General features: G+C 43.0%; 2 protein-coding genes across 7 annotated transcripts in view; one reads left to right on the forward strand and one right to left on the reverse strand.

Annotated features, from left to right (window-relative positions):
- Positions 1 to 804: 804 nt before the first annotated feature.
- Positions 805 to 9,771, forward strand: zfta (zinc finger translocation associated). Of its 4 annotated transcripts, none has more exons than XM_069518667.1 (5): positions 805 to 945; positions 2,383 to 2,898; positions 3,998 to 4,357; positions 4,945 to 5,400; positions 5,891 to 9,771. In XM_069518667.1, exons 2-5 carry the CDS (start codon positions 2,433 to 2,435, stop codon positions 6,367 to 6,369), a joined length of 1,761 nt encoding a protein of 586 aa, XP_069374768.1. In that variant the 5' UTR covers positions 805 to 945; positions 2,383 to 2,432; the 3' UTR covers positions 6,370 to 9,771. The 4 variants fall into 4 exon arrangements, with proteins under 4 accessions (XP_069374768.1, XP_019955624.2, XP_069374766.1 ...); XM_020100065.2 differs by lacking the exon at positions 805 to 945 and adding an exon at positions 978 to 1,309; XM_069518665.1 differs by lacking the exon at positions 805 to 945 and adding an exon at positions 1,048 to 1,309 and having other exon boundaries at positions 2,386 to 2,898.
- A 1,504-nt stretch (positions 9,772 to 11,275) lies between these two features.
- rtn3 (reticulon 3) overlaps positions 11,276 to 14,808 on the reverse strand; it is a 28,953-nt gene continuing 25,420 nt past the window's right edge. For all 3 annotated transcript variants that reach the window (XM_020100163.2, XM_020100162.2, XM_020100164.2), the window contains one exon: positions 11,276 to 14,807. In XM_020100163.2, coding sequence (XP_019955722.1) covers positions 14,759 to 14,807 — 49 coding nt within the window. In that variant the 3' untranslated portion in view covers positions 11,276 to 14,758. The remainder of the gene's footprint in view (position 14,808) is intronic.

Here is a 14,808-nt window from a genome sequence, read left to right on the forward strand (position 1 = left end):
GATTCATCCTTTAAAGGTCCAGTGTGTAAGATTTAGGTGAAAGGGATCTATTGGCAGAAATTGAATATAAAATAATCCTTGTGGTGTTTTTACTAGTGTGTAAAGTATGTAAATTGTATGAATTGTTGTTTATTTACCCTAGAATGGGCCTATATGATTAAATACTTTATATTTACATCTTGAGTGGGTCCTCTGTACGGAGGCCGCCATGTTTTTACAGTCATCTGTACTGGACAAACTAAACACCTTTTGAGTTTCTATGACAACAGAAGACTACCACGGGTTCTCTGAGGGCTGTTCAGCTGCAACTTCCCTGCTAGATCTAGGTCAGAAAATTCTACACACTGAACCTTTAAGTAACCTTTGAAGCATCAGTGGCATCATGCTCCACTGATCTCACGTGGGTTTGGGTCCATTAGCAGCATTTCGATCCCTGCTGTATGATCAGGCTGGTTGTCGTGTGCTATAACACCGTGGTTATAAACAGGATCTGGTGTGCAGGAGCTCCAGCACTGAACACGACGAGGCCGGAGCTGTGGGGGCCCTGATTCAGCGAGGCCCCGCCTCGTGCGTTAACCGATGCCTCCCCGCAGCAAACCTCCTCTCACCGCATGATTTTGTGAGAACAACAGCATTAGTATTAGCAGCTTATCTGTATTAGCGCCTGCTGCTCCGCTGCCCCCCAACCCCGCGCACACACGTACACACTCACGCACACGCACAGGGGGGGGGGGGGGTGGGTGTGCATTGTCGACGCTGCTACTGTCTCTTTAAATTTACCCAGGAGCCCCTTAAGGAGCCCCAGGGGCCCCTAGTCCGGCTCCCCACCCTGAAGACAAGCAGGAGCCTTAAAATACACGAGAGTCGGCCTGCGCCGCGGCGCTTCCCCACAGACAGGCCGGAGGAGCGCGCTGTGTCCGCGGAGGAGTACCTGAATACCTGCCGGTGCGGTTCTATGAAAAGTTAACTTGGCTCCCGTGCGTGCGGGGGGCGCGTGGTGGTGGTGGTGGTGGGGGGGGGAGACATCGCAGAGCACGGGCTCCTCGGCTCGTTCCGGCGGACAGATGCGTGTCGAGCGGGGTGAGCGCGTTACTGCCGCGAACATGTTGTTGTCGTGAGCGTGACAAGTCGGCGCTGCGCTACAGGGACGGAAGGAGGAAGACGAGCCAGGGTTTCAAGAGGCCGGTGATGGAAGAGGCAGAGAGCGGGGGACTGGAGCCCGAGCCCCGGTGCGCCGAGCAGACTGAGCTGCTCTCATTAATAATAAGCGGAGAGGAGGAAGCGACGCCAGAGGAGAGTGAGCTGGGAGGTAAAGGGGAGAAAACCGGTGTCATTATTGTTGCTGAGCGGGTGCTGTGTGGCTGTCAGGGCCACGGCCATTGTCCCGCAGCCAGTTACTCTGTGTCAGGGACAATGCCAGCGAGCAGCATGGCCCCTCTGTCTCTGTGGCTCCTATAAACAAAGGCTCAACAGCACGCAGGCAGGCGGACACACACACACTGCTGCCACCTAGCGGAGAGCAGCGCCTCACAGCGGCCAACAAACAACTCAATATGGCTGGTTGGGTGAAATGAGCTGCAGGAATAATAATGTGATAATAAACAACACGAGAATCCACATTCACATTGATGGGAAAAAAACACACACTCAGAGGCTGTTTAAGCCATGCAAGCAAGCTAAGTTACAACAATGTGATATAATGTAGATATTATGACAATATGTGGAATTCATCTGTCAGTTTAAATCAAGAGATATGTGCACATGAGACTAAGTTTTACATTAATAGTTCCACAGCTTGTTCCCCATATACATGTTACAGTGTCTGATTGAAACATTGAACTGGCTGTAACAGACTTTTGCACATTACTGTTTGGATAGTGAAACTCATCTCGACTATTCTTGTTATTTAACAGGTGACATATTCCATTTTGTGTATCATCTGCTCACATTGGTATCTTCCGGTTATTGTGGAAAATGTTAGGTGTCTCTACAATTTCATGGTCTTGGCCTTAATACGCAAAGTGCTACGATTTGCCGCTATACAAGTAAAATGGAATTGAATTGAATAATTGATCAGTTGGTCTGTCACAGTGTAATATTGTAGTGCACGAGGACAAATATCAAAGATCAAGCTGCTTCAGTACTGACGTCATGAAATGGGTCAGGCTTCAGCCAGATCAACATCAGATACAGTCTCTCTCTGTCATTGATTATTTTTATGATTTTAAAATAATACGTGTTTTTGAGCCATTGAACACCCCCAAAAGAATGTGGCCTGTTAGAAAACATAGGATTGCTCATCCATACTAAAGAGATATTTACCGTACTTGTCTGAAGTTACAAACTAAAAAGATTTATTTGTATTCTCTCTCTTTCTGCTAGAAGAGGATGGTCTTGCCAACGGCCATGGTGGGGAGGAGTCAGGGGCTGGCATGGTCACGCCTGTCAGATCTCCAGGTACCAGCTACTGGAGCATCACGGAGGGACCTGACCACCCGCTGCTCCTTTCGCCGGCCCCTGGGCCCTCTGGACGAAAGCCCAGGGTCCAGAGGGCCTCGCGCCCAGGCCTCAGCCGGATCCCAGGTCGGGACCACCGCCGCTACTACCACGAGTACTGGCGCAGTGAGTACCTGATGGACTTTGACCCCCAGCGGCACGGGATGATCTGCATGGTGTGCGGCAGCTCACTGGCCACTCTGAAGCTCAGCACCATAAAAAGACACATAAGACAGAAGCACCCAGACTCCCTGCTGTGGAGTGCTGCCGACAAGGAGGTTATCCGCTCGGGCTGGGAGAGCCACCTGAGCCTGGGGGGGAGTCAGAGATCGTACAGCTCTGCTGCTGGACCTTTACCACAGGAAGAAGAGGAGCAGCTGGACTCAGGCCAACATGCTGCTGGTGGGTATGACTCTGCTCAGACAAGGCTGGAAGTGTTGCAGATCTCACACTTGGTGGCAGTATAAGTTTGTGTTTTGGCTCCGAGTGAGAGGAGGAGACAATGATGTAATGATTCACTAATGATGTGTCGGAGAATGGAGAGGGGAGGACGGTGCCTGGGCATGACTGGTAAAAATGTTAGATATATTGGAGAAGCTATATATTTTGAATTATTGCCTGTTGGGACATGTAGAAAGGGAAAAGCAATCACTATAGCTTTTGACATTTCAATGAATTGAAAAACAGAGCAGACATGTTTATTATTCACATGCATTTTAACTGTGACGTGGCACAAAACACTGCTTTGACAGACTCTCTGTTGGAAATTAAACTTTTTTTTAAATTAAAGGTAGAGTTCATCAGAAAATGAAAACAAAGTCTGTGTGAAATACATTAGTACCCCCCCAAATAACCCCCCTCATCATACCTTAGATGAACATACCTTATTTTCGAACAGGCTAGCTGTGTCCCCCTTCATCCAGTCTCTAAGCTAAGCTAACCACATTCTGACTCCACCTCTGTACTGAACAGAGATTCATATTTAGGTTTTCATCTCTTTATTGCTACTTTTTACTTAATTGCATTAGTTATTTAACTGTTATTTCCAGTCAGACCTTGCATGTAGTGCAAACAAGTGGACACAGCACTTCTTTAGTCATGCACATGTACTAAGACAATAAGGGAAATAAATATGTTTCATAGCCTACTTGAAAGCATGAGCATAGCATGAATTTCCTCCAGGCCCTTTGTTACCATCCCCACACCTCCTGCTACTTTTTGAAATGAAACAACAAACATTTAGAACTGATTAGTAAATCATTTATAGATCCTGGTAGGTAAGAGTAAGTAGTGTAGCACAAGAACAAGCTCACAAATGTAAATATCATAATTATTCAAAGCTTTGAATGTAATACTGTTTGCGCATTGGAACAAAACAGTCAAATGAATGATGTTATTTTTTTAATTGGACATTTCTTCTCCCTGGTGGTAGTACCAGAAAGACCCCTTTTGTTTTTTGTTTTTTGAATACGAGCTGTCCTGTCTTCTTGATTCCCTGCAGAAGCCCTGGATCCTGTTGCTCCCCATGAGCTGCCGCAACAAGCCCTCAGTCTGTCTCCCCAGTCTGAGGAGGTTGACGTCCCGCAGCCCCAGGAGCAGGAGGAGGAGGATCTCTCCGGACCAACAGCTCAGACTTTGGAGCGCTACCTGAATGACTCACTGCACGCTTGGTTCCGTCAGGAGTTCCTGATGGAGTACGAAGCAGAGGCTGGCCGGCTGCTGTGCATGGTGTGCGGAGGAGAGCTGCCCTCCCTTCACCTTGACCACATCAAGAGCCATGTGCTGGACACACACCCCAACTCCCTGGTCTTCAGCTCAGAGGAGAAGCACTGCATCCTTCAGGCCTGGGCTCAGACTCATGGTGAGAACAGACTGCATCACACTGTATGCACTCAAAAACACAATTTCATGTCCCATTGATTTGGTTTATTTAAGATCTCAACAACAACATCCCTGGCAAAATGTTTTGACGTGTCAGGTTTTTTCGCGATGATGATGTAATGGAAGGGCTCACCCAATTCGTATATGATTTCAACCACTAACCCCTGTAACTCCGTTTCAAGGGGCAAGATGACCCTCGATAACCGGGGTTAGGGAGAAGGGGTGAAATGGGATTGGGCCTTATTCTTATCTGTCTGAACTTTGAAATGTATCGCAAGCACAAATCCACTCATCCACTAACCATTTTTATGACGACTTATCTGGATCCGTGTTGTCTAGGTAACATAATGAGCCAAGCACCCTGGACATCCTGTCACCCTCTTACAACACTGCCTCCCAACCACAGTTCCTGAGTGTGTTGACTATTTGGTTTGATCATTCAGGCTCTTTCCATGAGTGTTTGACACCGTAACAGTCCCAAAACCTCATGTGATCTGTAGTCGGAAAGTAGACCTTTTTTTAATGCGCTAGATATAACACATGATATGTTTCTCTGCTCCACAACAGAAGATTCAGAAAACTCAATCAAATCGGAGCCCAGCACCAAAGAAGAAGGCATGGACCTATTTGCTCAGGATGCGGAGGCCATCCAGATCAACACTGACTTGTATCCAGAAAGTGATGGCACTTTAACTCAGGAAACGTGTCTCATTGGTGAGGACGGCGGAGTGGGAGCTCCGCAACAGGGATCCCAGCCCCTTCGTCAGCCCAGGAAGAGGCGTCTGCCTGGGGGCGACCCATGGCGGCTCCGCCTCGACTACCTGGTGGCCTATGGGCCTCAGGGCCAGGACACGTTCTGCATGGTGTGTTCTCAGGTCCTGCACGAAACCAAGGTCAGCAGCTTCCGGCGCCACATAAAGGAATGTCACCCCGAGACCACGACCCTGAGCCGACAAGAAAGGGAAGCCATGGCTGCTGCCTGGACCAAAGATTATTCTAGTGAAGACATGCAATCTCAAGATGGTGAGATGACTCAGCAAATGTTACATGTAACTATTTCATTACACACTAATAAGATCCAAATCTCTTCTTAACCTTTTATTATTGATCTGTAAATAGTTTTGTTGATCATTTTGCTTTTGTTTTAAACTGACATTACTGTCGCTAATCTGGTACTGACCTTTGAACTTCTAGGACATTTTGAAGACGCTGTGTGCAGTAGTAGTAGCTTCAGTCAACTGATTCATAACAGAGCCATGAACTGGTTCATAGTGCAGATGGATCCAGGGGTCCACGATGTAGTGACATCTCTTACATTATCTCTATTTGATAAAATAGGTGGAATAGTGTGTTCTAGTCTCATTGGTAAAACATAGAAATCTTCATATACTACAGCTTTAAGACACAATATGACATAGAAACCTGTAAGAAGAGCAGCCCTGATTGTTAAAACGTTTTGGAAAAAGAAACAGACAAGAACATCAACGTAACATAGTTTCATTTGTTTTTGCAGAAATCAACCTTAGAGAAGCTACTACAGGAGAGACATGTGACGACGCCTGCCCAGATATCACAACACCCAGTAAAACGGTGAAGAAAGAGGAAGGTGTGAGTGGACGAAGAGGTAAAGCGAAGGACAGCAGCACCGCAGCCACGCCTTCTCGTCACAGCCATTACCCCGGGAAGGACCAGAGGAGGAACTACCAGGTGCGCTGGCGGATGGAATACCTGATGGACTACGACTGCAGGAGACACGGGCTGATCTGCATAGTGTGTGGAGCCACTCTGGCCACGTTGAAGGTCAGCACCATCAAGAGGCACATCCAGCAGGTACACCCCCACTCTCTGGACTACAGCCCGGAGGAGAAGCAGCAGGCTATGCTGAGCTACAACCAGATCGCCTTGCACTTCACCCACTCTGATGACTGCTTCTCCTCCCAGGACCACGGCCACACAGAGCTGGCTCCCACTCCAGCACACTTTGGCACTTAAAAAGGGCTTCTGTCTGTTGCTCCTCAGAAGTCCCATGTCCAGAAAAGGCCCTTCAATTTCTTTGTTAAAGGGAAGTTCAGACCAAACATGGTCTTACTGTCCTATTCCTGCTCCTTGTCCTCTTTGACTTTGTTACCAAATCTATACAATCAGGTGACTAGCTGTCACAATGGTCAGAAATATGAGGGTAAGACCCAGGTTGAGAAACACAAGAATTTCCCATTACATCTAAATCTGAGAGTACTGTTGCAGGTGAAGTGGCAGATTGCAACTGCTGCAGAGGAAATGAAACAACCTAAAACGTCATGGCCTGAAAAACTCAAAGTCCAGCCACTCATTTGAAACTAAAGCCTTATTTGCACAGGACCAGTATTACACAAGGACCTCATGGGATTGTTTAGGAACTGCATATTTGCATGGGTGCACAAAATCTGATCTTTGCAGATATGTCTGTCAAATCCTAATACTTAAACAAGTCATACCATTGTTACCATAGATAACATCACTGACCCAGTAGTTGATGCTATCCGTAGTATCCAAATACTATGTGTATTGGAATACCAAGGGGTCTTATACATATATAATATGTATATGCACACACACACACACACATCTGATTAATCAGATCATCACCAGTCCACTAAAATGGGGGCAAATATTACAAGTAACTGCCCAGATGACATACTGTGTAGAATATGTATTTAAGGATAGCCTACATATTGAATACTGAATATTGCAATTATAATAAATCACATATGGTCCCCTGTTAAGGGCCTGGTCAGACCAACTTTTACGATTTCACGGCAAAATTTCAATAAAAGTGTTTTGGTTAGTGGGATTTCTCACAGAGGTGAAGTAAATCTAAAACGAGCTTCTGCATGAAGTGTAACTTTGATAAACTTTGACATCCAAATTTGTTCCACGGACCAAAAACCAAACTGTCTGGGAATAGAGAGCTGGATTGCACAAAACAGAGGAAGCTAACATATTAGCTGTGTTGGACCTTCTTCCTTTAATTATTCCCCTGCACGAGACTAAAGCTCCACAAAAGAGGCATTCACCGTATTCGCATGGCATGCAATTAACCACTCCCCACCCTGAGTGTGATATCAGAGGAAAATGGCCGCCATGGGAATATGGCAAATTGTTTGCATTTGTGAGAAAATTGTCTCTTGAATAAACTGTGGTAACCTTGAACAGCAGTTAGCAAGCCAGGTAGCTATAAGGAGCTAATTTCACCTTCACGATAGCTGCTTCAGTACCTCTATCACAATCCCTCCTTACTCAGTCTTTCAGGAAAAATCCAACCATTTCCTGGGATCAATGATCATCTCTACCAACACATGTAAGAAGCTGAATGTTTTAAAGTTAAGCAGTTACATTGTTGGCTTTAGAAGAAAATCAGTTCCTATGAAATTTCAGCAGCATGGCTTCAAACCTCAGACGTTTCACCCACATGTGGCATCTAGCGCTGACATGTTCCTGGCAAGCAAATGTAAACTGTCAGCTCAGAAGCTACCTTCACAAGCGGTTACTTTATGCTGTCAGCACCACATGTTTTACAAGGACACACAATTTATATTTGCTGCATCACTTCTGGTCTGACCAGGGTCGAACACTGAAAACTGGGCTTTAGATAAAGGGTTAAAACTCCTTCTTGCTTCGTCTTATACTTTCAGCACCTAATGGGTCCCTGGACTTTCAGTTTTTAATGACCGTCATTATGTTTCCTTTCTGCCGGTCATGTTTTTAGGTCTGCCTTGTTTCTGGTTGGGGCCAGAGTCTTATGTTCTCAGGAACTTAGAAACAGAATCTTCGGCGAGGCCAAGTTGAATTAGTTTGATGATAATGTGTCTGAAGACAACACAGCACTTTGCCCTAAAAATGTACTAAACCCCAGCTTTCCTTCTGTACAGCTAATAGAATGAGACTGTGTTTGATGTTATTGCTGAAGACAATGAATGCCAGCGTGCAGTCAATGAGTTCAGATCTCCTAATGTATTTAATTCCTTGTTTACAGTGGAGGAGACATCCTCCTCTCTCATCCATTATAATGAGATATGTTATCTCTCTGTCATTTTTGCATCGTTGCTACGCCGACCTGCATCCTTTTCATCCTCCACAACTCATGTTAGCCAAAAGCTGCACAAAAAAAGAATATGTAAATACTTATATGAAAATTTTGAATTATTTTTCCTTTATACAAGCACTTTTATGCACCCTGGTTTCTACAAAAACATGTTTGTAATTATGTCCAGTTTTTCTACTTCATTCAAGATTTCAACAATGTTTGTAAAACGGCTGGAGAACAGCCTGCTGGACTTCGAGTCTACTCCAGCTTTGGTACCGCTTCATTTTTTCATTCACTGTACAAAGTTTATGCAACAAAAGGAGTTGAAGAAAAACTAAGAGTGTGTGCAAAAGAAAAATCTGCCATACAATGTCAGCAGGAAATGTAACTCAGGGATTCTGTTTTCATCAACAACCATTTCATCAGTGATCGTTTAAGAACATGTCAGCTGTTGACATAGATACTGTACATGTGTCTGCTTTGGGTTGTTCAGGTATTAGGGCCAAAATAAAGTCATAATGTCAGGAGGAAAAAGTTGGAAAATGTGAGAAAATAACATAACAAGGTCACAGGTAGAATAAGTAATTTGGAAAATTAGAAAAATTATAATATTGAGTAAAAATTTAGAAAAAAAGCTAAAATTTATATTATAAATTGAATTATGTTTTAGCAAAACACATCCTGTTCTTTCAGGAAAACTATAACAGGCAAATGTTATTTTTACCAAGTTTCACAATATAGGAAATCTAGGTATGATGCTTTTTAAATAAAATTATTACTAGCAAAGTTTACTGTCAACCGTGTCTCTGGAATTAAGAATACTTTTCCTCTCAGATTATGATTCAACATTTTCTCAATTTATTTTGACTAATCTCAAATCACAAATCTCAATTTTTTTCTTTACAGTGGCCCTATCACTCTGTCGTACACACATGTGAATGAAGCACAAAATCTCAATAGTTACATTTTTGAAGAATGATCAGAATTGATGTTCTGGTACAAAAGCTCTTAACAAACTCCCTGCTTCGCTTTGACAGCGGACAAACAGTCCTAACTCATTTCACTGGTCGCGACAGGCCCACACATCACTCTGGTATGACATGGCACTTAATTATTTAAAATGAAGTAAAACACAGTGAATGGTAGAGGAATTGAAAATGAGATCAAACTCATTTGCTTGTGTGTTTGTGTGTACGTGTGTTTATACTGTGAATGATCAGCTTCTCAAGTTTCTTCACTTTGACTTTGTCTGCTCACCCTTCATCTGTACATGGCCAACATGTGACATCTTCATTCTCTCCAATGACTTTTGAATAAAAACTCAACACTGACGCTCTCTGCTTATTTATAGAAAACTATTCACTATTCAATTTGCATCGCAGATAAACAAATCAAACATTTACCTATTGTGTTGAATATTTTCCTAGAGCTTCCTGTTCATGGTGCCTGTCTTTTACAGCGCACGAGACAAAAGACAACAAAACAGTATGTTAATAAAAAAATACAGTATATACATGAAATGTCTCCTATGGCATAGAATTGCAACACCATGTGCTAAATAATATTTTGCTAATTTAATGAATTAATATGCTTTGGGTGGCTTGGACTTGTGTGTTTGTGCTTTGAGTGGTTGATCAAACTAGATATACAGTCCATCTAAGAAAACTTGCAAATTAAGCAGGTTAATTGCATTGCGACCAAACTAATTAGGACAGTTGGTTATTTGTGCAGTTTATAACAGACCTCGCTGTACAGAGGACCTAAACCTGCTGCCAGTCGCTGTGTCAGAACAAGAAGTAGTCAGAAGGAAAGCTTTCAAACAAACAGAACCAATCAAACCTCTAATCATATCTGACAATCCCCGTAAAATGGATTTAACAGGATCATCGGTGTAACAGCCTATAACTGGCAGTGAATCAGATCTGCTCATAAATACAGTAACTGTTCCAGAGCATTTCTTTGAACTATAGGACCTGCTAAAATTAGCCTGGTTGTTGACATCCAGGGACTGCACCTCCATGGTTTTCATAGCTTTGCAGAAACCACTTCTCCTATGAGGGTAATGGGAGGTGGGTTAAGCTCTATACATGTCACCAGTCTGACAGGACTGTGTGTTTGGACGAGGAGGAAGACAGAAAAACCCACGCAGGCACAGGGAGAAAATACAAACTCCACACGGAAAGGGCCTGGCTGGCGTCTACTTAATTCAGGATTAGAGGATCTTAGTCAGCTAACATGATCCAGTTTATTGTCCTCCAGCGTGCCAGTTTTTTTATCTTGGGGTTTAGGGTTCATAATCCAGTTACATGCACTTGTTTGGTATCTCAAGGTTTGGACTGAAGGGTTGATTGACTGTCCAAAATCCAGGTTTATGTCGAAGCACCAGAGATCAAATCAAGCTGACTGCTCTCCATGTATGAAGAGCATGGCCCAGCATTGCTACCCATAATGCACTGTGCGTTCATCTGTAACACAGCAGCTAGCGTAGTGGCATTCATTCAGCATTTATAAAAATGTGGCTTTGATTCTATTACATAACACCACATAGGATTTAAATGGGATGTGTTGGAAGTATTCTTGTGACTATTAACACTTAATGGTTTTAGTTTGATGGCTTGGTCTAAAATTAGAAACTATAATCTCCTCTCCACCCAAACACCCTAACAGACAGCTGCCTCCCACGTCAAATCTTCTTGTTTACGATATTTCATCTGGATGCATTTTTTAAATCCCCCATCCTCCCACACTGCTGGCATGCTGGGAAAATACAGTATTTATTGTTTCATAGAGGCCCTCGAGTGCCCTTTGCCCGGAGACAGATGAACAGACGCAGAGTCCTTTGATGTGTTTTTATTAATTTCACTTTGACATCAGTACAGAGACCACATACGTTTTTTTTCCAATTTTCCTTTTTTTTTTTCCTGCAACATCTTTCCCAAAGCTTCAAAAACCAAAGTCATATCTAATACAAAACAAAGCTGATGTTAGTGAACAACATCTAGATACCAGTTAAGAGTCAGAAGCAAAACGAGACTCCTCAGAGACGAGGTAAGTCGAACACACTCCTGCCACACACCCCCCCTAACCCGATGAAGACACACTTGGACAAACAGGAAAAGGAGCAAAGCAACATGCTGTGAGGGAACAGGTTCAATGTGTCAAGTGTTATTCATATTATACATTAGACTCTAAAGAGATAAGCCAACTACAGCTCTGAGTCGCAGTGATGTGTTTACCCTGGTAGCACACTAACATACAGCAGGTAACATGGTCTTTAGTTTCACCTATAGGTGCAGTGCATAAAGGTAGCTGCTGGAAAATTAAAGGGTCGGTTCAACCAAAGAACAAAACAAACCCAGCAGTATCAGGCCTTGCAAATGGATTTGCCTCTAGTTTATTATAACAGACTTCAGAGAACATTTACATTTGTAGCTTTTGTCCTATTTCTACCTCCACCATAACACAACAGAGGGTAATGGAATTTAGTTTGGAAGAAGTCATAGTCCATAGGACACTGTTTTTGGATTTTGCTGTGGATTTTTGAAATGTCCAAATGCAATCTATTCACCTCTACTGTAATCAAGTAAAAGCAAATATCTCACAGGGAAAAAAGTTAGCAATGTAGGTGCAGTTCATCTTTTTTTGCAATTTGATTGAACCGTTCCTTTAAATAAACTGAACCAAACATTTTGTATTCCAGTAGTTTACGTCAAACCTTTAGATGAAAATGAGAATGTAACTTTTTAAAGCTGCAATATGCAACTTCTTCACATTCAAATAAATAAGCAGGATGCATAAAAACTCTGTCATTCTCTGCGTCATGGCCTGACCCCCCCCCACCACCACTCTGCCTGAAGAGGCCGTACTGATGCTGCTCAGCTCAGCCTCAGGTGAGCTACCAACCTGAGGAGGGAGGGGGTGAAATCTCCAACATAAATGTTGCATATTTTGGTTTGAACACCCGGAGTCTGAATGAGACACCATGCATGAGGAGTTAACCATGGCATTGGGTAGGTGACACACAGATGTGGGGCATGCATGGAGAGGAATGTTCCACCAGAGAAAACATTCAGCACAGAAACCTGTCGTGTCAGCACCGAGAAGCAGTGACAGCACGATTCCTCCACTGCCGGCCTGTTAGCATTCAGCGGCTTGTACCCTGTGCAAGCTTACTTTGCGGTTATAGGAAATGGAAAGCAACACGAACACACCTGTAATTTCATTTCCCTCTACATACTCCTCCCTTAAAAACAATATGGAGATGTAGCAGTAGTGCTGACACATAAGTATGGTTTTTTATTTTTAGTTCAAAAACGCCACTGAAACGATCACAAGTAATAATCATATTAAACAAAAGTCAGGGTCAAAAATATGATACAGCCTATATAAAGGGTGAGATCTTTCCAGCTTATACTATGACATGCGCTTCATGGCAGTCAGAGAAAAAGAAAGTTAAGCAGAGCTCTATAATAACCAGCTGCACTCAAAATATCGCTGCCCGGGTTTGTTACACCAACCCCTCAGGTCTAAAATGTCTCTCACGTCTCCAGTGAGGTCGGTACGAAGTCTAAAATGTGTTATTTCAATAACATTAAATAAATCGTTCTGATAGTTATTTGTTTTTATTTTCATATTGTGTAATTAGTATAGTTAACTGCTAATTACATTTACATAAAATGCTATTAATTACTAGAGTCCGAGTCTGCCGATTCACATTCTATCTCACAATTTGTCTCCTGCCTGACGATTGAATATGTTTAAATAATGTTTCAATTAAATAACAATTGAAGATCCGCCCACGGGGGAGCAACAGGAGCTGATTGGCCAGAAATTTGCAACATAAAAGCGAGGAATGTGAGATTCCTTTTAAACACGCAATTAGTAAAACGGAATTTTCAAAGACAGATTGTTTTTAAATCAATTAATTTACCATGGGACTAGCTACATGCAGATTCAACAAATGAACAATTTGTGTCAATTAAAAGTTAAATTCTTAAATTTTAAAGTAATTTGACAAAAAGATATCCAAGAGCTGTGAACCCTTTCTCAAAAGCAGCTCTGTGTAACTCTGTTAAGGCTTTAACACACTCTAGACTTCTTACTGAAATTCACGAATTCATTTGTGAAACCATTTTGAAATTTAGGGTTGTGATAACACTTTAAAAGAGTATTTCATAACCTAAAAAACCCATCAGGAGTCTATTCTGAAAGACCTTCAGTGTAAATGATGACGCTCAGTGACACTAACGTAACTCTTACAATGTCAAGCTAGTAGGGAGTCAAAGCAGCCATTCTAATTCATATCAATAATAGTAATAAGTAGTGATAAGAAGAATCAAAATGTACAAGTGAATGTGAGATCAACACTTTGTGGCTTGAACAGGTGCGACATAAAAGGAGTTAGGACTGCTGTGAGGGAACTGTCCTTTGATATAAAAAGCGAGGCTTACGTGTTCCACACAGCAGAGAGCCTGCAGTTGTCTTCAGGTGAATATATACAAACAGAACTGTTCCAAAAAAGCATCTGATCAAGACGGTGAACTAGACCAAATTATCACAGCTGGCTCCGTGTTCCAAACCTTTTATTTCACCCTGCTTATGGTTTAAAAAAGAAAATTCAGTGCATTGCAGAAACTTACATACAGACGTGCCTGTAAGGTGAATGGAAACAAACCCAATAAACAGGCCAATTAATAACAGCAGACCCATTAACCAGCTTCCAAATATGAACTCATATCTATCCAGAAAACAGAGCAGGATAAGACTATCCACAGTAAGTCCCAAAAGGTTGCTTTTCTTTATTTTCTTTTTCTATTTTTTTTTTCTTTAATGTTTGCAGCTTAAATTTTCCATTGATGTTTGGGGAAATGTGTGGTTTTAAGTACAGACATTTGCTTTTTGGTGACGAACAGTCATCAAACCCCCCCTGCTCGCTGCACACGATGAAACCAGGTCATAGATTCAGTCTAGTTCACTCGACCCTGCCTCCATTCCCCTGCGGCACGCCCACAGACAGGCGGGAATCGCTGTGGCGTGACATCACTTCCTCGCTAGCGTTGCTCTTCCTGTCTGCACAGGCACAGTTCTTTTCTAATGCAAGTTAAGCTGCGCAGTAGTTTTACATTGAATATTGAGTAGCTCAGAGATTTTCTACCTAGCAGTTGTAGCAGGTTCAGTGTTGTAGGGTGGTGATGGTAGATGGAGTTGGGAGGGGCAGTTAGACTGGGGGCGGGGGTTAATTGGAGAGGGGTCTGGGGGAAGTTAAGGTGGTGATGGAGATGAGGATGATGGTGATGTGGAGGTTTCTAATGAGGGTGATCATTCAGTTTTGCTGCGCTTCATAGCTCCAGGGAGTTTCTCTTGCAATC

The sequence above is a fragment of the Paralichthys olivaceus genome, chromosome 22 (genome assembly GCF_024713975.1).
Source record: "Paralichthys olivaceus isolate ysfri-2021 chromosome 22, ASM2471397v2, whole genome shotgun sequence".
Lineage (NCBI taxonomy): Eukaryota > Metazoa > Chordata > Actinopteri > Pleuronectiformes > Paralichthyidae > Paralichthys > Paralichthys olivaceus.

Coding starts and splice junctions, on each gene's coding strand:
- zfta (XM_020100065.2), top strand. CDS start 1,189: ATGGAAGAGGCAGAGAGCGGGGGACTGGAGCCCGAGCCCCGGTGCGCC. Junction 1,310..2,382: donor AGAGGAGAGTGAGCTGGGAG/GTAAAGGGGAGA, acceptor TCTTTCTGCTAG/AAGAGGATGGTCTTGCCAAC. Junction 5,401..5,890: donor AGACATGCAATCTCAAGATG/GTGAGATGACTC, acceptor TTGTTTTTGCAG/AAATCAACCTTAGAGAAGCT.